The sequence below is a fragment of the Hetaerina americana genome, unplaced genomic scaffold, assembly GCF_022747635.1.
Source record: "Hetaerina americana unplaced genomic scaffold, ioHetAmer1.1.p SCAF_3, whole genome shotgun sequence".
NCBI lineage: Eukaryota > Metazoa > Arthropoda > Insecta > Odonata > Calopterygidae > Hetaerina > Hetaerina americana.
In genome coordinates, this window is record NW_027286874.1 from 62,162,072 (window position 1) to 62,189,756 (window position 27,685).

Here is a 27,685-nt window from a genome sequence, read left to right on the forward strand (position 1 = left end):
ATTGTATGCAATTCAGAGAGCATACTTTTAAGAGGAACTTATATTGTTCAAATAAAAAATACTAGTTCAAGCATTTATACTCTTGACTTCAACAATAGAGCATAATTTTTAAGAAGTACTTTACTAATTAGTAGATTTTCCAGGAACTAAGTTTCATATCTAGGCTTTACAAAATATATTTATTCAGTTCAGAAGCAAGGCCAAATTGTATTTAATTTTTATGAGTGCATTTGGCATCATGACAATATGTACTTACTTTAATATAATTCTTGCACTCTGGAGGGGGTCTCAAGACGTCCTAGGTATCACCATGACTTTACTTCCACTCATCCAGTACCTAACATGAGGTCATTTTCTTAAGTCATCATTGTACACATCACAGTTAAAGGACATGGAGATTCTCACATGATCTAGATTTGGAATCCATTCGTAGTAACTTATTTAGAATCCTTTGAGCCTTTGCGACACCACTGCCTCCAACGTTTCCCATTCTGCTCTGCTTCTTCCTGGCTTTCTTACTTGAGCTTGCCTGCTGGTTATTGCCTTCACTTTCATTGTTGTTTTCACCTCCTGAATGTCTATGGTGAAGTCTTTGTAAGAGGTGCCGCTGTTGTCTCTGATGCCTTTGTTGACGTGCTTGCTTCTGTTGCACCCTGGATGCATTCAGCTTAGCTTGAGCTAGAATTCCCACCAACAATTCATCCACGTTATGGTCAATCCCTCCAGAGGCTTCGATAAATTTACACTCATACTTGTTGGCCAAGTATCGACCACCTGCAGAAGTAAAAATGTCTATTTAGAGAAATGACACCATTAAAATAACAAGGTAAATTTTTGAGTTATCATTTGGTAAATGTTGGCAAGATTCAGAAGCTAAGTTTCTAAGACGTGAAAGATGATATTTATTTATGTTACTTTGAATTGTGGGTTAAAGGAAGAATTAAAGAACTAAATTGAACAAAGGAAGAAAAAACAGAAGATTAAATTAAGGTTTGAAATGTAAGATTGCAGGGAAATTTGAAGGAGGCCGAAAAGTGCATGGAGGAAATATTTAGTAATTGTAGGGTACTAAAGGCTGTGATATTAAGGATAATACTGAGTAAGTGTGAAAAAGAGAGGAAGATAAAAGCAATTTTGGATAGCATTGAAAAGTAGAAATTAGGGGTACTGAGAAAGTCAATAGTATACAGTTCATACTGCTATTGCTGCTAATATAAAAATTAATACAGGAAAAACATCAGTTGTTAATTTACTCCACAATACACTACCTTCATGTCAATGTGAAAGTGTTATTGATTGCTTTCTCATTACAAGTATGAACAAGAATTAATACAATGATTAATTTTGTTACATATCTAAAGATGAATTGTAGTGCCTAATTATCAGTTGGTAGATGTGCGTCTGTTTCTAATGACATGTATTTTCTTGTCTAACTTCGATTTACATGCCATGTCATTATTTTCATTTAAAAGGGTATGTAATGCAGCTCTACTAAAACAGAAATTAAGCCATTCCTAATTAGTATTAAACTTCCACAAATTAGTATTATTCAGCTCTTAATTTTTTTAATTTTAATGATTATATGTTTTCCTTGTTTGTAGATCTTGCTTAATGTTCTTCAATGCTTCTGTTTAATGAATATTGGGTTTAAATTTTCAATAATGTTTATTCAGTTTAGCCATTAGTTGTCACCTCACAATAAATCTATGAATGTGTGTTTTTAAATGTATATGTATGTGTTTTATACATGTGATATGTGTTAATGTATGTATGAGTATAAAATAAATTGAATTGGTACTTACATATTGATATATCTTTTTTAAGGAACAATGGTTTTACTCTATTGATAAATATTAATATTTTTATTGTATTGCTGTCATAGTATTATTTTCCCAGATGTTGCAGTCATTGGAAATTTCAGATATCATGGTTTTTGGTCGGGAGAAAGCAACTAAACTAGGAAATGCCAGGTAAACTAATTTCTGGGTACACACAATGCGAGCACTTTCTTACACATAGAAGTAAGTGCATTGTTGCAAATTAACGCAGGGGTAAAAATATATGTGCATCATTTTTCATCTGGTATTTGGAATAGGTTTTCAATGACTTTTGCTTATAATTACTTATATTATTACTTTCAACCAACTTTCAACTAAACATTCTCGTAATCATGTAATCTAATAAATAATTAAGTAAATTGTTTCCCTTGGACCAATAGGACATAAAAGTATATAAACACATAGCATTAATTCTGATACAGGAAAGAGCATAAGATCTCCACCCTCTTAGTCATATGGTCTTTGATAAAAGTCTGACAATCCAGCATATTTTTATAAATATGTTTGCATATTATAGTATGTACCTTGTGCTTTATTTCAATTATTGTATGTTTGCTTTGTACCTTGTGAATGTTGTAGGCTCTTTGGCCAAAAAAGATTGCAAGGGAAAGATGTTACATATGGACTAACAGCAGCAATTTGTATTGGTCAGACAGGTACAAATGCCATTATGAATTACGTGCATATGAAAATTTTTAATGAACAACATGAGACCATATTGAATTATATTGACTAGATAAAACATAATCACGTTATGTGGTTGAACAAATGATGTGCTTAATATTTTTTACAATTATACTCTTTCACCTAAGTATACTATTGCATCTACGTTGTATAAACAATATAAAAAGTAGTTACATTAAAGTTGTTTTTATACAGGAATTGATGTAAATGCATAAAATACTCATAAAATTGCCATTATTTCCTTAGAAAAAATAATGTGATAAGGATTCATGTGTAATATTGAAATTGTTCTCAAAAAGGATCTATATTTGGGGAATTAAGAAAGATATTAATTCATTACCTGATGTAGTGATAACTCTTGACCTTTCCAAATCAGTCTTATTACCAACTAGAATGACGGCTTTTGTAGACATCAAGTCAGCTTTGCACAAAAAGCTCAAAATATCTTCAGCTCTCTCTAAACTTTCTCGGTCAGTTATTGAATACACCACGACAAAAACATCAGGGTTGTAAGTTGTGCAGTAGCTTTCAACCTGAAGAGGCACATAATGAATAATATTTCATTAAATTCATATGAAATAAGAAACAGAATTAGTTATAACATAAAATATAGTGCAAATTACCAGCTATTAGTATAATCAATACATACTCAGTTTAGTGGCATGGGCGACCATTTCAGAGTATTTTGAAGAATAAGACACTTTTGAACTATTAATAGAATTTATTGGCCAATGTGGAAATGGCCATGTTATCTTTGTTTATTGCAGAGGGGTAGTTTGGACCAAAGGAATGTGATAAGATAGGTAGAGGAAAGGAGGCGAGAACAAAATCATGCACCAATGATCAGTCATTCTAATTCTCAGTGTAGTGCATACTCTGTTTTAAAAAATATCCCAAACATTGTTGCTTACTAGAGAAAATAATGCAGAATACTTGTGTTAGAAATATCTTCAGGGTGCTGAATCAGGGGAAGATGGGAGGCTAATAATCCATTAATAATACATTTCTTTAATATTATAATGGCATTCCACTATATTTAAATGTAATACATTACAATTTCAGAATAAAATAAATTGAAGCACATAATAGTTATATTTGATGTCAAGAGGATTTATCACTAAATGTGCTCTGAGTTTATTCATATGTTGACCATTATAGGCAAGAAATAATGAAAGACAATCACAGGTAAGATAGGAATATGGCAGAAATTTACATCAATTTTTTTCACACAGGGGCCAAGATCATTTGACTGGAAAATGAAATATTTATCCTTAAAAAGGTCAGTCGATCCCATACACAACAAATTATACATACATATTATATTCTGCAAACAAATTATATTTATGCAGTGTGATAGAAACCTTTGACAATATCTAGATGCATCTAAATATACAATGCTCAGCATACAGTAACATCTACATGTTGGAATAACTATATTTACTTGAAGCTAAGAAATTTGAAAAAGTAGAGACGAGAGATGGGAAGTTAAATTCCTGGCTGAAATTCATGTTTATTCTGTGACTGGAGTGAACTCAATCTTTATGAATCATTAATATGCAACAAATAAAATGAATCCAAGATAATTAGTCATAATGAGTACATATTTTGTACTTGATTATTTGATACAAAGTACATTATTGGATACAAGATACATGGTATCACTTTTTTCTTGTCTCTAAACACTAGTTTAGAACTCTCAGTTCACCAGAAACATCTAATTATATACCTAAATTACTGGGCTCCAGAATATAATAATCAGTAACTATACTTCCAAGAAAGAGTTATTCCCATAGTATTCTTGACACTATCTTCATTAAATAAACATATTTCCACCTAAAGATTTTGGAATGTTATGCACAATGTGCTATTATATAATGATCAATTATCTTCTTCCTTTGTGCATTACAAATGGATTTTCACTGAGTATCGGCCTCAACCATCTATCAAATTATTAAGTTCAATTTTTTACAACACTTTTTCTCCATATTTACCTAATTATATTGCTAACGGATTCCATGCACTTTATTGATGTTGATTCACCATACCTGGAACCAAATTACAGCAAAATACAAGATAATACTTGTATTATACAACTATGTTTGTTTCTGGTAGCAATTAATATTTCTGCATACATTATTAACCTACAACAGCATTCCTCAAACCACCTAAAAGGTCTCTGGTAACAAAATGTAACATGGTCCACTTATTCTGCCCAGTAGAATTTTCAACAATTGAATATTTTACCATAGTCAAACTGAGTAATAGTTGAGCAATTATGGCCAAAAGTGAAGAGTGTTAACCAATCAGGTCCACCTCGAAATAAATTATTCCAAGTGCCACCCACTAAAACAGAGGGGTTGGAAGAAGGACGAGGAGAGGGTAGAGAGAGGGAAAAGGGAACAAATAAAAACCCAATGATTGAGCATGAACATATTTAAAAAAAGTTCATATTCTACTAGAGGAATTGGTGCAGGAAACCATTTGGCATGGACCTTTTGCAAAGCATGAAAATTTGATGCATGAGTTTAACTGATTCCATTGACTATTACAACTAAATTTCGCCAAAATTATGTGCCTCGCCACACAATTACCGCATTTTCCCATCGATAACGCGCATGTTATCTATACACAAATGTTCAGATGATCGAAAAAATTACGATACCCATTATGTAATGAAAATTGAAAAAAATCCAAACAATCACATTCCTATGTACACTATAATTTAAAGAAGAGTCTTGCAAAAATAAATTAGTCTGGAAGCATGCCTTTCTAATTGCATTCTATTTTATACAGATTTGCTACTTAATTTCATCTCATAAATCCATGAGAAAAAGAAGAAACATATAATTTCTATACTTCATTCAATCTAATGCATAGTACTTCACGTATATGGAGAGTACGTCGTATTATATACACGTGCGCATTAATATATGATAGGATAGATAGATCACTCAAATCCAAGAAATTCGTCACCTGAATCACCATTAAATGAATTAAGTGCATTGATTATCTCTTCAGGCACATCACCGAGTTCGCTCTTCGAAGTAAACTCTTCCTAATCTTCTAGCAATGGCGTTGAAATATTCCCTAAGGCTTTTTCAGACCCATTTTAACACAAGTCACACTGACAACCTGGCAACTTTCCAGGATCCACCGGCTTATTTCTTCATAAGGCATTCTATTAATCCTTCCCGATTCTGTGTAGTCTTTCATACCAGACATCACCCACTTTTCCCAACTAGAACGTGACTTTGATTTAAAAGATTTATTAATGGATAATACCAGAAGCCTTGCGATTTCCTTTTTCTATCGCGATAATGATGACTTCAAGCTTAAACATAGCTATATACGATTTTATTCTCCATGGGTAGTTTTCTTGAGAAGATTCTAAATTACAAGGGCTTAACTCAATTCAGGTTTGAAACAATCACCATGCAGGCGGCACTTTCATAGAACTTGGAGTGTGTCTAGAACAGTCGAGCGCCGATTCTAGCAAAGCAAACGAAACAAGAACATATATTTCATAGATTGTCTTATTTTTATATTTGATTTGCTGCGGGTTACTTTAAATAGCAATTAAAAGGGCACACAAACCTACGCCTCGTTTCAACTTACGAATCATAGCCAAAAAACAATAAGGTGGCATATTGTGTTGGCTGGTAAATATTGTATATTTTTTTATCCTTCTGTTGTTTAAATTGATTTCAATCACCTGGCTCTAATCTTCTGTATACTACGGTAGATATAGCCACAGGCAATTATGATTTCATGCATTCATTGGTTGTTACCATCTATTAGTAAATGGATATAGACGTGTTTTTACACACTATATATATAATTTTATACACGTTTAAGATAACAATGAAGCCCTGGGCGCGCGGTATTCATAGAAATTCATGACAACTACAAAGTTAAGGGGTGCGCGTTATCGATGAGAAAATACGGCATTATGATACCAAAAAATACTTAAATATAACGTCTGATAGCTTGACTTCACTTGCAATATTATTCAGATGTTTATGTGATTTTTTATAATGGATGTCTTTATCTTCCAAGAGTAAAATACATCTGGCAAAGCCTGGAGTAGTATTACCTTATACCTGCATACAATTATCTTTTGCACTGTAGAGAGTTTAATTTTATTGAAGAATTAATAATATATTTGCAGTAATGATAGTGTCAGTTTAAAAACAAATAGAAGGTTGTGGTCTCATTTTCAAAATTTCTGGATTTGATATCACTCAACTCAATCAATCATAAATAATGGTTGAAGAGTTATTTTTCAAGTGCAACTATTCAATAATATTAATTCTTTATTCATTTAATGTTGAACTTAATAGATGTCATCTAGTAAAAATCATACAGAAATTATATATATATATATATATATATATATATGTGTGTGTGTATAATGTATTATATATAGTATATATGTGTATATATAATGTATTTGTATATGTGTATATATATATATATATATATATATATATATATATATATATATATATATATATATATATATATATATATATATATATATATATACACACACACACACATGCACACATACATGCATACAGATGTCATTTTCCTGGGGGATCAAGACTTGTTGAACATAGATGCATTTCCCCTGAGTTCTAATCCTTAGAAAATATCACAATGAAACAAAATAGATGGAGTAAATGTTTAATAACTTGTAGTAAATGGCATAATAAGTGTTTTAAACCTAATTGGGACTTGGAAAGATTCTTTGACAATCCAAATTGTCAGTTCATAATAATTTGACATGTAGTTTTGCATTCTAAGTTCTGAAATCAGCCATTAAAACTTCAAACTTTATGCACAGTTTCATTATAAATTGACTTGTTTCTTGCTATTCATTTAATAGTGACAAGATTAATATTTCATAGAAACACTGAAATGAAAAATAATATTTTGAAACAAATAGTTCATCATAAAATGTATCTGAAATGTTGTTTGTACATAAGTCCCCTTTTAGTGATTTTATCTAAGGATATGTTAGTGTAATGAAAAAAGATACCTATTCAGTTATAAATCAATGTTTTAGAAGTGCTATATTCTTTAGAATACCCTAGCATTGTACAATAGTTATTCAGTGTGTGCATGTTTTTCATATTGTAATAGTTGTACAGGGTCCATCAAAAACTATGATTCTAGACTACTTATATGAAAACAGTAAGTCTCCGCTGTTGCCAAAATTTACTCACAGACATCTCAGATGCTGGGTGATCCACTATTTCTAATTCTGATTCTTCTCCGTTGAGCATGACAGATACTGTCTTCTTCCCATATTCATCATCTACATTGGTCGATCAGGATGAAGGACATGCAAATAAAAGAAGAGAAAATATTCATTATTTTAAATGGATCATTGCAATAGCATAAAAAAACTTAAGTAATATGATTTTAAATTATATATTTACACAACTAATAATAGGAAAACACTCCCTTGTTGGCATTAATCCCTATAAAGTGTTGTAATTATTGGAATTTGATAATAAAAATTAAGTTACTGGGTTATTGGGTTATGATTTACACCATTTTTGTTTCTGGCGCCTCCCCTTCAAATGACTAACCACTGATGTTGTATAGTGAACTCAAATGATGATGGTATTTAAGCTCACAAATAGATATCTTGGATCTTTATCATGTTTGCTTGACAGTTGAAAGTCATAAGTAACACAATTAGTTTATAGGCAATAGGAAAAATAAAATATTTAGTTGAGAAGTACCAGCTATGGATTCCAGCTAAAGTCGCAATCTGAAATGCATAGAAATATCAATACTGGTTATATCAAATATCAATTGCTAAAATCAATAATCATTTAACATTTAACCATAACAAGGGAAATGATGCAGAGTTTACGAAAAAGTGTATGCAAACATAAAATTCCACAAAAATTGCCTCTGATACTATTAGGAACCTATTTGAAATTGAGTGCAATAATCAGTATTAGAGATATATGGCATTCATTTGAGAGTCCCACAATGGAAAAACAAGATTTTCCAACCCATGATCAGTCAGATCACTTGTGTTTTCCCAGGATAATTCACGACAGCCTAGATGATGATACATTCCAGGAAAAATTGTTTTATGATGCTGAGTTCTTTAAGAGTGTTCTCTTTAGATATGGGGATAGAACATGCTCTGTGTACCATGGCGTGGAATGCTGATAATTTTTTAGAGAAGCAGGGCCTAGAATTATGATGAATGACTTCATCTTTATAACACTTCTTCCTGAAAATGGAAAAATCAAACCTATTGTTTTTAATTTAAGTAGTTAAATCTAGAAAGTTGAGGGATCCATCTGCTTCTAATTCCTTTGTAAATTTTTTATGTTTATCTCTGGAATTAAGGAAATAAAAAAAACTGTCTCATTGTCTGTCAGGACCCGTCCAGACGCAGAAAACATCATCTATATATCTATACCAGCAAAGGATATTCTTTAAGAGGGGATTCTCTGAGGACAACATGAGTTGCTCAAAATTGTCCAGGTAAATGTCTGCTAGTAGCGGAGAGCCTATATCAAGGCCGTCTTGTTGTTGGCAAATTTTGCCGTTAAACACAAAAACAGATAGCGGTGAACAATGGGTATAGAGAAGTGTTAATTCATAAACTTTACAAGAAGAAACTATCCCGTCTAGCCAAGTTAGCCTTGTATCATTCTCCCACATCTGCAGAAAACCAGCCACAGTGGCGGAGATTTGCTTTTCTTGGCCATTTGTCATTAAAAGTACAAAGAATCCTCCCAAAAGAAAAGGTGAGACCGGCCTTCTACAATAAATCAAAATTAATCGACCTGTTATGCCACACAAAGGACCAAGTTAAACCCATACACAAGAGTGGGGTGTACAAACTCCTCTGCAAAGACTGCTACCTTATATACATAGGCCAGATGGGAAGGAAATTTGAGACGAGAATAAAGGAGCATGCTTTAGAAAAAACATCTCCACGTCACTCTTCCCCAAACATCTAAGAGACTGTGGTCACAGCAGCGATTTCATCCCCGAAATCCTGCTCTTTGAGAAGAAAGGTCACCGCCTCGATGTGCTGGAGCAATTAGAAATACTTCAGCACATGGATTACGGAGATGTTTTGACCAATGAATTTCTTTACCCTTCACGTTCCCCATTATTGCATTTTCCTCGCCCATCTGCCAACTAAACTAACACCAAGCAAAACTTTTTCAACAATGTAGTAACCCCTCCCAGCCTGCTACTTAATCACCTAATTACCCACTGCCATTCCCAATACCCATTCCCCCACTCCTCTGCCAACTAACTGACGTCAAGCAAAACTTTTTTCAACATTATATTTTTTCAGCGATGTATATTTTTTATTTTTATATTTTTTCAACAATGTCTTAATTCCTTCTTCCAGCCTGCTAATTTATCAATATTACCAATCCTCCTCTGCCCTCTCTTCCTACCTCAACCAATTCTTGCTTTCCTCCCTCCCTCCTCTTCCCCTCCGTCCATAGCTATATATACTATGTTTGACTTGTATTTTTACCTGATGATGTTACACCATAACGAAACCTAGGTCGTAAGTAAAAGTTTTTTATGTGGAAAAGCCAAGTGGTTTAATTTTAATGTCAATATGAAGAATTTCCAACAAGTGATGCCAGAAACTGTTATATATATATATATATATATATATATATATATATATATATATATATATATATATATATATATATATATATATATTATTACGTTGTGCTTTAATATCGAGATATTCAATAGTTAATTGATTTCTCTTCTAGCTATTCCTTTAAAAAGGTGTAAAGTAGTAATAATAAGTAATAGCAAGGCAAGTTATAATTCGCAACAAATATGATGAATTGCAGTTATTTACAGAAATTAGAATACCTGGTCTTTTAGACAGCATTAATCACCCAATTTTCAACCAAGAGGATAACTTTGAAATTCCATTTAATTCCCAGAGTAATTTTAAACAATTATTAAGAAGTATTAAAGAAATAGAGTTATATAAAATGAGGTAGGATTTACTTTTGAAAGTACTTATAAAGAAATTAAATACTTTTGAAAGAGTTTCAATTAGAATTACACTCAGAATGTTGTTTTAAAGACAGTATTACATGAGAGATCTAAGTATCAAAAGAAAAATTGCTCGGCATTTTCCTTTAAAATTAATTAAAATATATAAGTTTAAATATATTTGTACACCATTGCTGCGCCAAGTTGCTATGCAAACATACAAATGGAGGGAGAAGGTCGTAAAGCCGCAGTAATGAGACTAGTTTGAAAAGTGATGGTACAGCTTAGTCGTTTCAGCGAGCCTGGGTGTAGTTAAGCGTTACCTGGTACCTCAAAATCACAAGGCCTTGTCGCCCAGAGTAATCCAGATTTTAACCCGGGTCCTTCGACGTAGCCGAACGCTCTACGTATTAGGCTACTACTCCTCTTAATGGTGCAATATACGAGTGCAAGGTATTTTGGAAATAAGATAATTTCAGTTTTTGCATTGGAAGAAAGAACATGCTCGCAGAATATCAACTAAAATTTAATAAAGAAGGAATGTTGCTGAAATATTTTTAAAATTCGAATTGTATACACTGAATGATAATAATTGATTTAAATAAATTCATTGTTCCAAAGACGGAAAAAGTATTCACTACACGTGTAGTATTTGCTGATGAAAATGGTTACTTTCAATATTGCCTCGTATTGAAGGTATGCGGTGCATTGAGTTTGAATTTTTATTAAATTTAACATCAGAATCACAAAAATCCAGTGGTCAATATATAGTAGAGCGTCAAATCATATTGCGCTGCCAAAACGACATACGAACCTTCATCAAAGGAAATCAAACCTAAAAGATGCTCAAAGCACGATCAGGGGTCACTGTTGTCATTTTAAAGTCCTGATGAAGTAAAGCAAATAATGGATCTCTTTTTCGATATTTCACTACTGCAAAAGCTTATTCAGAGAAGGGAGGTGTGAAATCAATTCTCCGTTCACTTTAGGACAAAATGCATGTGACGAAAACCTATTTGAGAGCCATTGAAAGGGAAACGGAAATAATTGTGTTGAGTACATACGCTCAGTGTTAAAGGTTATCTGGTTTATTTTGAGTTTCCATTATTCGTATACATTTGGGTTCCCTATTTAATGCCACCTTATTGTTTTTAAAATAATAATTGGGTTTGTTGGACCGTCAAAAGTTATTTATTAACAACACCCGATCAATGTCGCAGTGAGGGACAGTGCTGATAGCAGTTATGGTCGGGAATTTGCACGAATGTGGACTTTTCCAAATTTTAGAACGGAAGAACAGTCTAGAATTAAAAAAAAAATGCCTTTTGAAAAAACCCAGTGGACAAATCAACCGTCTTCCATCAAAAGCCGTCAAAGGTGTGCATTTTAAACTCCCGCCCACCGGAATATGGACGGTACAGTGGACTTTGCAACCCACGTAAGGACTAGAGTAATTACCATTGAAAAACTGTTATGTACTCCCAAATATGAGACGCTCATGAATACTTAGGGTTATTTTTTGGATTAAATTTTTTGTCCAAGATGGATACGATGGCACTTATCCGTAGAAGTTTCTCATGAGGAATTATATTCTAGTAATTATGAAAAATATTGCCCAACTTCTCCCCAATAACAGAAAAACAAAATGCGTCTTCGCAAGTCGATGGATTTGGGCAAGTGAACAAAAATGAAAGACCATCAATACTCCATACGACAAGACTGTTGCTCTTGAGAATTACCTACATGGCTGATTAATCTCATAATCAATAATAATAATAATTATCCTAATATCCGCAATCATAACGGGGGAAGGTGGCTTATTTCCTTCAAACTATTGATCTTAGTATAACGATGATAGTATTTTAAGAAACCAACTGAGCAACCTTAACGAATCCATTCGTTTACAACTCTGAAAAAATAGAACAAAGGCAGTGTTCATTAGGAATGGTACTCGAGCGCAGGAATTGAAAAGATCCTGTACTTCCGAGTATTAATTCCAAGTCTTAGCTGTTCTTCGTAGTCGCTTATAAAACGGAGGGAAGAGACTCGAGCTGGGTGAGCTGTTGGGTGAACTAATGAAACGAGATTTAATGGGGGAGGCGCATATTTTGAACTGCCCTGGAGAAAGGCGCGAGTTGTAACGGCGCGGTGAAGGGGTTGGGCGAAGAGGAGGCATCGGGAAAGAGAGTGGGACGGATCAGGCGATGCCTAAGTGGCGGTAAATCAATGGATCGAGATCGGCTTCCAAAAGGGGACCTCCCCGAATCCTAATGAAACTGACATCGAATCTTCGGAAGCATTTTTGAGTGGCTCAATGGCTTTCCCCACCAAATATAATAGCTTGCTGAGGAGTGAATAATACATTGCTGTCCTTGATCCTTCTTTTCTTTGTGTACCTTAAGTATTTATTGAGGAATTTCAATCGAAATATAGCGATATTTTTTGCCAATAATGCCAGATTATTTAGGCACGCGAATTTTATATTTGGAGTGACAACATTCATGTTTCAATGGATACTGCTAACGCACCATCATCCTTCTACGAGCATTGAGGAAAGAAAACTTTGACCCAAGATTTTCCCATCACTTAGTTGTCATCCTGTATGGAAAGATTTACTTTTTATACCATTTATTGACATTAATCAGCTATGAGGCAATGTCTTCCAATGAGTAAGCGATTTACTTCCATCGTTGGGTACGCTTTTGAGGTACGGAAGAAAATATGGATGTTTTCACAAAGATTTTTCTGTAGTGTAATTTCCATGACTAAAAATTAATTCTACAAAATAGAAATAAACTAACAGAACGCGAAAGTTATGGTAAATATAAAATACCCTTTTAAAGGGGAATTTGATGTCTTTGCTGCTTATCATGTGAGGGGAGTTATTAAATGTATCAAAAGATTTTTTTTTAAGAAAAAAGAAAATTTTAGAAGTAAATGTCACAGGATTAAGGGTTAGTAGAAGGTTGACAATTGTCATACTATTTCCTTACTCACCGGCACGGAGGAAATGGATGCCGGCTCAATGGGCATCTACGGTTAGTTCCTTTTACAATTGAATTTCACGAACTGAACTAAACAAAAGGGGACATTTTCACTCTGAAATTCGTTTGCTGAGCCTCAATGTAGGGTTTCTCTTTTATTGATGCACATGCATATGGGCTTGCGTAGTATGCTTTCTGTAAAAGATGAGGAAAAGACTGAATGGACGACGAGGCTAAGATAATGGTTTCGTGTTGGTCCTACGACCCTATTACCATAATAATGACGAAGGGATTGGAAGGAGGCTTGACAGAAGGTCGTAGAATATTCTCTAGGATCGGACATCCCTAGGCAAAGTGGAAGGAAAGCGTTCCTCAAAATCAAACAGGTCTGGAGAAAAGAAGAGAGAGAGAGAGGGAGAGAGAAAGGGCGGAGAGGTATTTTTTTTCTCCTTTTGAAGCGACCCAAGAAGAGGGATGAGAGCGGAAGAATTTTATTTCCCCCTCCCTTCCTTTTTTTATTCCGCACCGCTTCAAAAAGATTTCATTAAGGTCGTTGAAACTTGTCCCGCCCCCGTGCAAACCCTACCCCCTTCGCCCCCCTTTATCCATGTGAAAACTCAATTGTTTGCCAGAATTTAATTTGGGCGAAGGAGCCCCATCGGATGAAAAGGTAGGATAATAAAACGGAAGGCGCCGGAGGTCAGCGGTAATTCGTAATGATTAGAGACTTTTTGCAAAAAAAAGAAAACACAGAAAAGCTTATGCCTGCGGCGATTTCAAATAAGCTCGTGGAAGATTCGACGAATTTTTGCTCCTTGTTAGAGAGGATGCGGAGTTCCTCAGAGGGAGAGAGCATGGGATTTTCCCAAGCCAAGAGCACTAAAAAACCGTTTTGACGTATTTAACGTGAGGGAATCGGGATTTAAAAAAAAACTTATGCTGCCTCTGGATTAATCCCATCAAAATCTACAGATCTTGGTGAAAAATAAAATGTTTTCGTTCCGTGCATATTGATCGTATGAAACTCACAAAAAATTGCATTCAAATATCTTTTGACTCTTCTGGCTTTTGTTTCCTACCGTTTTTTTTAAGTTAAAACCACCAACGAATTAACTCAACAAAGCTCCTTAGCTAGCGACCAATCTTAAGGTGACCTTTTACAGGAGACCGAGAGCTATTTTGATCTTCCGAGTGCGTGATTTGAAATATGAACGAAGAAAAGTGTAGGATAAATATACGAAATCATTTTGTAGAATTCATCTACCTTTTGTCTCAAGAATTAAATGGAACACGAGATACTCTTTCATTGCAATTGAAGAATGAGTCATACATTGAAAGTACTAATTGACATTTCCCTAAGTTTACGCTTACTTGTTACTTCTATCTATAAACTTTTTATAAAAAATAATTTTCCATCCAAGAGAAAGTAACGTTTTTACATTAACAACATTATAAATAATAAATTGATTTTAGTAAGTTTTATGTGCATTGAAACTACTGTAAACAGTTGTAAAACTGATATTGAAAAAAAAGGTTTGAGATTATCTCATACTTACCCAATAGTGGGATTAATCATACTTTCTCAACGGCCTACATTTGGTCATTCAACTGACCAAGTTCATGCACTGCATTCTCATCAATTATTTGATCATTTCATATGATTACGACGCCTAACGTCATCTGATAGATTACTTATCCACGATAGGTATATAATGTATGTCTCCACTTCGTCAAACAGTTACAAAGAAAAAGAGTCTGCACATTCTCCAAGCCTTAGGAAACCGGTAATCTTTCCCAAGACGCAGTGTGATTAAGTTTCTTCATTTGAAAGGTTACAGCGTACGGAATATCCGCGATAAAATCATGTCTGTCTATGGAAATGATAACCCGGTTGTTGTGAGGAGGAAAAGAAATTTTCAAACTGGCGACATGACGATCCAAGGAGTGAAAGACAACCACTCACGGACGATGCTGCCATAGGGAAGAAAGTGGATGACTTTATCCCATTATACCAATCAAATGATCATTAATGAGATTGATCTTAGTTTTGGCTGGGTAAGGAAAATTATTCACGAAGAACTATAACTGTCAAAGGTGTCAGCACGCTGTATTCCACGACTCCTGACATCTGCGCTCCGTCCTGTCCAGGGAGATTTCGAATCTTTTGGAGAAAGACGAAGAGGATTTTTTTGGCTGTCTGATGGTATCTATCTTTTGGGACTGTCGTGGAATCATCTTAACAATTACCTGGAGAAAGGTCAGATCACTGCTGGTGCCTATCATTGTACCCCCTTGTATTTTCCTTAATTAATTCCAATCCCAAAGGTTATTGTGACCGCCAAGTTCAATGAATACATATGTATTTAGCCGTGAGGGCAGAATCGCAGTATTTACAGCTCGGTGCTATTCTCTCAATGGCATGAAAAGATACGTATGAGAGAAAAGGTCATCTTTTCGAACCATACATTACCATTTCATGAAAACATAAACAGTATACTGGGCTTTTATTTCCGTAATATACTTCGCCATCATAAAATAATTTAAAAAAGGTATAATAGTTCTATAAAAAGAATGATATCATGCGATGAATGAAAAATAACTTGCCAATGCAGCCTTGATAATATTGTTGTAACTATCTAGGTAAATAGTTAATGTAAAAACAACGAATCTAATTATCAGATGAGCTGTTCCTCTCTGGATTAACACCCGTTTTATTCGCACTGAACCTTACTGCCGAAGTACTCAGTGTCGTGAAGTTACGCAAACGATAGATCAAATGAGATTAAACCCCTTCAAAAGTTTCCCTTGTGCGAGAGATGCATGAAAATATTTTTCAACCGTTCCTACTTTAAAATTTAAGGAAACGGTTTAAATTACTTCCAGATGCGGGAAACAACGCAAATTTAAAAACGAAGCTTAAAAATGGAGACAAAGGAGGGTTACCGAGCCTACGCAAATATCACATTGTCAGCATCGTCCGGAGATCCTCTGCCGCCCCCTTGCCTCCTTTCTCCCCCACAGACTAGAGCACCGTCTCACAGGGGACCCACTGGTTTATACGGTATATTCTGCTGACACGCGGTTGCTTCTGACTTCGAGTCGCGTGGCTGGTTGACCTAGTTTCCTAACCGGCGATTTCATTTCCTCTAATACCGACATTACTGGCTTATCGGGTAGGGTGGAGTGGAAAAAAAATTGATCTAGATTCATGTCGTAATGCATATATCAAATGCGATAAAAAATAAACCACTATTTATGATATTCCTTACGACTGAAGATGAGTAAACCTTTTAATTATTAGAATCAAAGTAGAATGCAACTTCATATTTTATACATATGGTTGGTTATATATTTATATAAGTAATGATTACACAGGCGGTTACACGAAATATCTCTAGTAGATATTTAGGATTAATTATGTGAAAACGAAATCCGTCTGTTAACAACATTTAAATTGAGTATTTGATAGGATGTAAAACAATGATAACACATATAGTGAAACTGGGGAAAATATTTTGAATTAACACATAATAGTTCATTTGAATGAAGGTCTTTCTGACACGAAAACGGTGATGGTAATCAATTTTTTAGGAAATATTGATGCCGGGGGAAGAAAAAAGTTTTGCAGCAGAAGTTATCAATTTAAGTGACTTAAGATACACTGAACGTGAACTTTAATTAAACTTCGATTTTCTGAACTTGAACTGAGACGATATGGTTTTCTTTCATAAAAATAACGTATAATTAGCTCTTTTTCTTCATGAATTTGAAACAGTTCAAGAAAGGTGACGAGAGTGGATGGTCTGCACACAGTGGATAAGATGGAGATAGTGTAAAAAGTTTGAAAGGCATGGTTTTGGAATGAAATGATGTGAAGGTGGAGATAGCAATAAGATTGTACGTACAAAGATTGTTGCAATGCTCAAGAGGCTGGTAGGACGTACATTGAGGGAAACTACACTCAACCAAACCATGCAATAATTTTAAAGGGGCCACAAGGGAAGAAAACATCAACGTTCCTTTTTAATACGAACATTATTTCTCTCGGACAACATTATGAACTGTGCCAAATGGCATTTGATGTAGGTAAAATTTAATAAAATGAAAACCTGTTCATCTATACGTGATATTTCTTGATTCTTATTGGCCATAAGGAACAATTTTCAATAACTCTGCCCACTCGTGTGCAATCACAGATCATCCGTCGCAGAGAATTGGTCATTTTATATTATTACTCCGTCACTCGATTGAAAATTCCTCTGAATACTGTCCTCCTTCATACACAGCGCCCTCTTCCCGACATATTTCTTTCGAGTGAAGGAATTACAATCATGAAATATGATAAAGAAGTCCGTAATAAAAAAAACTACGAGTATATGCTGAAAATTCAGTAACCGGCACACCGACTTCCGACCGGGGTGGGCCAATCGGGTGGTGATGCAACGCGCACTTTGAATCCCGCCGCTATCCATGGAATCAATCACAACGTATCCCCGGGGAATTCCAATTTCGTTGTCGTCTCCTAGTCACCCAAATTCCTTTCCGCTCCTTCGACACGCAAATGGAAAGTCGAATCGTTACGCACTCCTATGCTTTGGGACTCAATCTGAAGGATTGGGCCCAACCTCATGGGGGAAAAAAGTAAAGAAACTCGAAAAAGCGGAGTTTAGAAAACGGAGAGGTGGATGAGGGGCTTGGGAGGGACTCCCATCGTATTTCCTCTTAAATATTTTACTCCGCTCTAACCCTTTCGATGATTCCACTCAGCCTCGAGTGTCTGCCACGCGATTTCAACTCACCACCCCTCGCCGAATGGGAGTAAATGGACAAACACGGTGGCGCCAATTCCTTCCAGAATTTCTGCCACGATCAAAACCCTTTCCTGGATTTTCATTTCCCTTCCATAGACTCTCCAACGACCGAGGATATGAAATTGTACCTCTCACCACGCTCCGGAATTTCCATTACTCTCCCACGATGGAGCGCTCTGCCTGCGACCGACTCTTACCTACCTCTCTCTCGCTCGCTCTCTCTACGTCTGCGCTCCATTTCCGGACCGGGCCGCATCCAGCCTCACTATCGGGACTTGCTTGCGGTTGATCCTTCGCCCACTTTCTCACATTTTCCAAGATCGAATGATTTTTGTTTCCTTACCCCTTCCGAAATAGAAAAATAGAGAACATGGAACGGTGCTGTTATGCAGGAGCTCTTAGAATTCAACGCGTCCAGAGAGAGGTGGGTGCGGGCATTCTTCCTCTTTTTCCATCTCCCCCGGCAAAGGCGATGACCCCCACTTCCCGCTCGCCGACCTCCCAAATTCTTTGCTCTCCTAAAAATGTCCAGTTCTTTTGCAAAGCGTTCCATGTCCTCCACGTCCGGTGGCTCTTCCGAGAGTAAGCAGAGAAATAAAATCTAGGGAAAGGGAGAGAAATATTCGGTCCTATGTGCTTCCATCGGTGCAGTACTATTAATTAATATATGTATACTAATCCACTGGTAGAATGGATGAGGATGGTTTTTCACTGACACCGTGGAATTCTGATACTCAAGGTTTATTTGGAAGGCTATCGGTAGCATGCAATATCATGGAGGCTAATGCGCATTTACAAAAACCAGTTCACAGTACGCCCTCGTTGAAAAGGTGGAAAATACGTGGACTTTTATATTAAGAGTTCGTCACCAATTTTTCGTGTGCAAAAATAACTTTTAGGTAAGATTGATTGTTTGATTAAAAAATAAGGTAGATTTGGTACGATTTCCTTTGATTTAAACCAATCAATGCGTCAGCGGCAGCCGTTAAAATTTAAAACATGTTCAGTTCGCCTACGAGAACGTTGGAGGTAACAGGCGACACCACGTTGATATTTTGCATTCGCCTGAAAAGAACCATTGGGCTAGGTCTATGTAATACCTACTACAGAGGGCTATAGAGAGTTTGCTCTTTCGTGTAGTACTGCAAGAAGATGGTTTCAAATATATCTAGAAGGATGGTGGACCCGGAGCTCCATTCACTGTTCTTACGGAGGTAAATATAATCCCCGCTACTTACACGGAATGAGAAAATTGCCGAATAATTTTAAGAACACAATCAGAACTAATGGAAATTAATTGGGTGGCACCCACACAATGGTAACCGAATAATTGCACATGAGACGCGTATGTGCGCAGTGGGTTCCGAGACTGCTCATACACGAAAAACAGAACGCTCGCGATTAGGTTTGTTCAAAACTGAATTTTATGTAATAGAAAGATAACGAGTTTATTTTAATAGATTATTTCTGCAGATGAAACGTGGCTGCATCGTCTTGATCTTGAGGGTAAAACGGCAAAGCTCTTGAGTAAAGATCTCCACCCTCACCGATACAAAATAAAACCGAAGCGGTGACAAAGTCATAGTTTATCATTATTTTAATATTCAGATAATGTCGTATCAGAATCACATACCAGCACACATACTGCTGTAAATGGAACATAGTAAAGGGATGTACTGAAAATTATCCAACACCATATAAATCGCAAAAGGGCACTTTTCAAAACAACTGGTTGGATGCTGCACCAGGCTGATGCACGGCCGCAAATCGAAATTGTTTTTACTGAAAACCTCATAAAAATCAATGCAAAGTGCGTTCCTCAGCATCTATTGAGTCCAGACCTAGCTCCATGTGACTATAAAATTTGTCAGGTCACTTGAATTTTCTTTATTCCGTTTATAATGCCTGCTGTTCTTCTTCCTTTCAGGGCTTATTTAATATTTTTCCAAATAATCGTACATCTTTCAACATCCCATACCCTCTTAATATTTCCCCCAACTTTCTGCTTCGAATTTCTTCCACCAGATTTCAACCTTCTCTCACAATATCTAGCACTTTGTCGTTTATCTCCCTATTTCTCCGGCTTATTTTCCCACCCTTCTACGGATTCATTCCTCAAAATCCTCCTCCCTGCGCCCTTTCTCTTTGCTCAAAGACTAATTTTCTCATTCATAAAACGCCTACGATCATAATAAATGCCTTCAAAAATCTTTTATTTACGCCTCAAATTAGAACCTCGGCCGTTAATTTCTTAATCCTGTAATGCGTTTTCTTTGTAATGCTAATTGTTCTCTGAACGTCCTTGACAAATATTCCCATAAAAAAACTATTGCCACGTCACTTGAATCACTCCACACACTCTGTATTTTCTTTTCACTTAAATATTTCATTAAGTCTACATACTTTTTGAAAGTGCCTTCCTTACGGGGGATCATGTCCCCCGACTATTGTGACCCTCAGCCCTTTCATTACCTGTCTGATCTTCGTGGTGTAAGTTAAAATATCACGAACGAGAATATTTGACCCCAATTAATTCCCCTATATCATCATTACATATCATGGCTCTAAATTTCAACCGGTTCTTGCAAAATGCGATGCATGTAGGGATTTCAAACAAAACGAAAATTTTTCTAGTCTATACCTTACTCTAAAATTCTTGCAAAGTTAGTTTCCATTATATTATGCCGAAAACCTGAATGAAATCCTCAAAGAAACACATACATCCCATTTTCTATATCATTTCCCTCCTTTCACATATTTTCGTTAAATACCCTCTGAAGATGCAAGTTCAAATCCAACAGTTACACCCAAGGTATTACACCCAAATTATAAGATGCTCATAAGATGTAATCGTTCCAAAGAAACTGCGGGAGATGCCGCAACAGTAACTTTTTACGGAGTCATCCGCTAATGTGCATTTCAATGCAACAATTTCAGAGTGTAAAAGAAGAGGATTTCAGAGTGTAAGAGTTTAAGAGGACGCCTCGGTAGCTTAAGTGGCTAAAGCACTCGACCGGATATTGAGGGATCTGGGTTCGAATCCCAGTCAAGGCGAATGATTTTTACACTCTGAAATTGTTGCATTGAGATGTAATCGTGTTTAAGGACATTTGGCAGCTAAGATTTTTTCTATCTACAAAGCGTGAACATTTATTATTTTAACTAACACGCGCTCGACCATGAGAGGAAAAAATAAATTTAATTTCATCGATGATAGATTTAATTTAATATCATCATCTGGCCAAATGATGACTCGCTGTATCGAACCCGATCGTAGTGAAATTATATTTTGTGGAATAGCAGTGTTTCCTATCCTACCCATCATGAAGGAGTTGAAGGAGTTCCACCAAGTTAAGCCATCAACCAATGCATAATTTCGCAGTAATACTCACATATCTTCCGAAAATATTCAGTTCGGATTTGTATGTAAGGGGAATGTACTCAATGCAGCCTCTTAATAATATCATATCAAAACCCACGACCTCCGAAACGTTTTTATTTGGCACTTCCTTCAGTCTTAAAATATCAGACGTCTCCCAAAATTAAGATCAAAAGAAACTATCAACTAATTTATAATGAAAAGTAATGAAGAGATCATCATTTAAGAAACAATACCGGTGTGCATAACTGCATGCAATTTTGCAACAATTAAACTCAAAACAAAAAAGCTTAATTTACAAATTTAAAACAGTACCAATCAATCCCGCAAGGTGAGGTCTGGGTCAGATTTTGGCAGTAAAAAGTTTTAATCTAAATAAATAATCTTAATACATATAATCTTCAAGAACTAATATCACATCTTTACTCTCGACTTTTAATTTGTTCTTACGCATCCTTTGACACTTCTTCTGCTGCAATGTCGCGTCTCCTAGTGGAGTCGCGTAGCGCTTATTAAGAACAACATCCTCAATCAATTTTACCAAAGAGGGCCTCCGTACGATTTCCACGATTCCCTCTCTCGAGAAACTGTTATACCCTCCGTTTTCCCTCTCCCTCACTCACTCACTCACTCCTTTCTCGTCCCATGGAATCATCAGATACTAAAGGGAATCTCTTTCCTTATTTTGCACATGCAACCATCCCTTTTTCTCCTCAGAGGACGACGTTACAAAAGTTAAGGAGTTTGCTCAGTCAAACGTGAAGGTCGTACTTCCAACGGAGAAACACCAAATAATAATTTTACTACTCGGCTGTAGAACACGGAGTCAAAAGCGGAAGATGGTAAAAAAATATTCATGGTTTGAAGTGTTGCGTTATATTTTTTGAGCAAAATTTTAATTAAAATTTAATGGAAAGACAAGTTATCTACTTAGAAAAAAACTACGAATGAAGACATGGTTAACTCATGCTTTCCAAGTTTTGTGGAATTTAATATTCAAAATTCTTTTTATCTTCCCCTTTAAATTCTATGTTTTAACTCTTAAAAACAAATAAGAGCAAATCCGCTTTGAAGTTACAGGCGTATTGAAATTGTGAGTTCGACTTGGTGCATTATACGGAGCCAAAACAATCTTACAGGCTTGAAAATTTTCATGAGACATTCCTACTTAAGGAGTTTGTGTGCCTTGGTACAAATAACTGAAACGTCCGCACCAAGACGCCGTAATGGATATCTAAAGTAATTAACTCAATGCTGCGAACAGACGGTGTAGACGGCCATAGAAAAACACGGAAAATAAAAAAAATATACCCATCATGTTTATAATTTTTAGCACAACAGTTTCATAATGTCAAATTGAAAGGAAAACTGAATTGCAGAAACTTCAGATGTAAAAATCGGATAAAAGATGGAGATTTATAAATGAAGAAACATAAAGACATTGATAGGATTAGTTGATAGGAGAATGGATTGAGGGTGGCGTCAACTCAATCAATGATGGATGAAGAAAGTCACCGTGAACGAGAGGTAAATGAATAGAAAACAATATTGACTGCCAACTTCAGAAATATAACGGCAATGATCCAGCGAATAACATGCTGTCACGGCAGCCGTCGGCTCTGAATTGATTGAATCAGCCATTGGCATCTTAGAAATAACTCAGTCACGACACCGGGAAATCTATTCTTATTGCTTCAAGACTAGATAAAAATTAGAGTCAGTAAAAATAAAACATGTCTTTCCAACACATTTTAATACCTCTTTTAAGGGTAAGAACACAATAACTTACTATAAACGACCGGCTCACATTCATTGCGTGAAATAAACCATACTTAGATAATCAAAGTTAGCGGAATTCTTAGCTAAAATTCATAAACTCAAATAATACCCCTCAGTTATCCACTGGTCATTTCAGGAGTGCAAAGAAAATAAATAAGAATGGGATGTATTCCTGTCGTTTATGACAACTCGACGGTCATCACTTAGTATTCTCATTCACTTGTTCCAATTTTTCCACACTCAGTATAGGTCGTTATTCACGGTCTGTAAATCTTCTTTCTCGGTGTATTTCAATTCCATTTCCTGATTGAGCCAATTGCGTGTATGGATATAAGTAGAAATCTGTGTACACAACTAAAAAAAATGCCTCGTGCAGCAAAACGAGAAACAAACGTAAAATCTGTCTCATTCTTGATTCATTCATTAGGTTTTGGTCGAAGTCGATATACCGATAACAGGCACTTATAACCACAATTATCAATCCGAAGGTCGGTTTGATAGGTGGGGTAGAGTTCACCAGCACTAAGCCTAACGGTGTGTCCCACACTCAGGTGGGAGAGCCAGTTCCTTTTCCTGTGCCACCAATGATTTCCGAGGAAGCTCTAGTGCCCGAAAACTCACTGTTCGGTGGAAGCTGAGGGTGCCCAGAGAGGCGTGCTCGGGAGTCGGATCCGGGCCCTCCATTCGGTTTAAAGTCCAATGCTATACCCCCGGACTACGTCGTCCCCAAAAGAAACTTTCTGAGGGTAATTTCACATTCTTTTAGATCCTTAAAATCATCGTAACGTGTAACAAAAGACAATTTATATTATAAGAGATGCATAGGTTTTAAAAAAATGTAGGCTAAATTATTTTTCCTAAAACCAAAATGCAACAATTTCAGAGTGTGAAAATCATTCGCCTTGACCGAAATTCGCACCCGGGCCCCTCGATGCCCTGCAGAGTACGTAAGCCGGCTAATCTATCGAAGCCTCCTATTACACTCCGAAATTCTGCATTTTAAATTATTGTATTTTAATGCACCCACAGCGGATGACTCGGTTAAATGTTACTGTCACGGCGTCTCCCATAGTTTATTGGAATTCCAAATACTAATTTAGTAAATGATTTTGCCATTAATGAGTTCGTCTTCATAATCAAATATTCCATTGAAAATCAAATTGAGCCATGATTGTGGGAAATATTTGAGTAGAAATAATTCTTTATGGCTTTTTTTTCAAGGAAATTCTCGAAAAATCTCAATCATTTCAAAGTTCACAATGAAATTTTTCTATAAAAACACAAATCAATAGGTAAATCAAAAATCAATTAAGAGTTATCGATGGAAGATATGCCCTAGAAGAATTACCGTAGGTCTTTTTCAATGCATAAACTAATAAATGCTATCATGCACTGCTCTATACTTTGATGGAATGAACGGTGGATGGAGATTTAGAGAGTCTGAGTATGGAAGTAGTGATTATCTGGGCTAAATGAAGATATTTTCATATTTTTACCATATATAGAATCTTAATTACTACCAAACTTTAGTTTTGCAGGAATACAAGTGTGTTAGGGAAAATAATGAGGGAAAAATATTATTTTAAACCGGCAGACGGCGAGATTTATTTTCCTAAATTGCTGTTTTAAAAAATTGTTTTTCTTAAAATTATATACGATAAACTAAACAAGCATTAGTTCAGCTCACCTCGTTGTTTTCTTTCACACCCCAATTCATTTTGACTTTCACACAATTCATTTTCATATTTTCGGAAATTCTTCACGGTTTTATCGCATTGAAAATAATTTTACCCATTTTCTAGTGACTTAGTTCAACGATTTTATTAGAGCAATAGTCCTTGAAGTCACTTTCATCTCTTTATACATTTCTGAGGAAGGATGCCATACCAACTGTCTTTCCTATATTGGCTCTTTACGATTGGAGCCATGAGTAAGCCTACAGCGTAAACTGAACCATGATGAGGACGTACATGAACTACTAGACAGGAGACGGAACATTTTCAGCGGATACTTTCAACAAACGGAACGGATATTCAACGGAATATTTAAAAATCCATCATTCATTGAAAATGAATTTTGTTTTTGGTAGAGGTACGATAAGGATGAGTTCACAACGTAAATTACAGCAAATTGGGGTTATATTTCATATAAAATCAGGGAATGAAATGTGTTCCAGAAACATATTCATGAATAATTTTTTCCTAATTAATCTCTCACCTGTTAAATCTTTGGTTGAAAACTTACTGATCTTGACTTGGACTTGCTTAAACGCACAAGTAAAATATAAATATCAGCCAAATGAAAAGTGGTTAGATCTCCATACAATAACACTTGGAACATCCATGATATGTACTCAGGTGCATAACTATCACTCGGAGAGCTTACGGGCACTTACGTTTCTGTAGCGAGAAGGCTCTAATCGATTCTTTTTCAAAACTTTTTTTATCGTTTCCATTCTGTTATTTTCTTAGATCAGCAATCATTGGCGTTCTCTAGGAAAAATATTACTATTTAATTTATTTTATTGATTATCAATGAAAATATGTTGCAAGTGGGCAAAAAGCCGGTTGGTAACGACAAGAGTATCCCGATGTAAAGAGTAAAATAACAGAAAGTTCATGATCTTAATGAAATTAAATGCTGAAATTTTAGACGCAAAATTTGCAAGTAATCAACTCGGATTGCCATATTTCGAGGGAAATTGCGACATTCACTAACTAAATGCGTTCATTAGAATTTACTATTGCCCCTAAGTGAAAATATAAAATTTTAGCAGAGTGTTTGAGCATATTTGAATTTCAATTTCATTTCATTTACATTCCATAATACGCAGGCTAACATAATAATCTAGCACATCGCCATCAATAGAAGTCTAAAATTTGTAAATACATTAGTGACACAACTGAGTCTAATGTGATGCGTAATGGAGGAAATGAAATTGACAAAACACCCCGAATGTTGGATGGAGTTGTTTTTCCAACAAGTGTAAATAACATTTTTCTACATATTCTGCTGCTAATTCAGTTCATTTAATTGAATCCTACAGCAAGACAAAAATTAATTAAATAGGGAACAAACAAAACCCAAAGTATATTTGAAAATGAAGAGTGAAGAAGAAAATTTAAGTTTTCTCGGGATATTTTCAATTTTTTTTTTTATAAACACGTATTCTCTGATCCGGAAAAATTCACGAGGGAGAAAAAATATAGTTATGTCTTCTACACAACGTCAACGCATGTTGCCATATAAACTATGACCGAGGAATGATGAAGGAAACAACCTCAAGTGTCCAGCATGTAATGGAAAAAGTATAAATTGTTCCGAACACCTTTGCTTTCTGTTCGTCGGAGCGCCGTTCGAGATCACTCGCCCTATTGAGATTTTAACAGTAAAATCTGAGGGGAAATAAGATTTTTCTCCAGTCAAAATTAGTTCATAGTCAACTGACCACCAGTTTGTCGATTGGTGATTCTGTGGACTCATTCGGAGCGTACTGGTGCAGCTTCGTCGAAGGCATGAGAGTAATGAATGGCGGATATACCAAGAGTGATTCTTTTTTGTGGCGGAAGATAAAAGGTGTGTTTACGTGCATACGTTTTTCATACATTTGTTTGTTTCCATGCTTATGTATGCATATGTTTGCAGGCAATGGCACAAATATTTTGACATACTTGATGGAATAAAAGAACAACGAAAGATGCACTACGCATTTTTATGGCTTTACGAAGAATTTACGCAATAAATGTATCCAAAAGAGCATCACTTTAAAACTGCACATGTTTCATTAGTTTTATTTAGCTATGGATCGCGGTGGTGAGGTCATGTTGATTTTTAAAGTCGATTTATTTGTTTTTATCCGAGTTTTGAAAATTCAATCATAGTTATATTCAATTTATTTTATCATTTCCCCCATTAATCTGCCGAGCCCGAAAAAAATAAAAACCACTATTAACTTCACACGCTTCATTACTTTTATTTTGCAATGCATCGCGGTGTTGGGGTCGTTTTGATTTTTGCAATCGATATGTGAGTTATTTATCCAAATTTCAAATATTAAATCAGAATTATTTAAAAAATTATTTTACTAAGTCCCACATGAATCTATTAGGCATGAACAAAATCAATGCTACGCAGCAACATCCATGGCTGAAGCGAAGCGCTCGACTATCGAATTAATAAAAATTGACA

The 27,685-nt window shown here is 35.5% G+C and overlaps 1 protein-coding gene across 1 annotated transcript in view; it reads right to left on the reverse strand.

Annotated features, from left to right (window-relative positions):
* Positions 1 to 382: 382 nt before the first annotated feature.
* The window catches only part of LOC139690076 (uncharacterized), a 159,017-nt gene continuing 131,714 nt past the window's right edge, over positions 383 to 27,685 (reverse strand). The window contains exons 3-5 of the mRNA XM_071587277.1: positions 7,751 to 7,842; positions 2,863 to 3,055; positions 383 to 774 (exon numbers count right to left, since the gene is read on the reverse strand). Coding sequence (XP_071443378.1) covers positions 383 to 774; positions 2,863 to 3,055; positions 7,751 to 7,842 — 677 coding nt within the window. The remainder of the gene's footprint in view (positions 775 to 2,862; positions 3,056 to 7,750; positions 7,843 to 27,685) is intronic.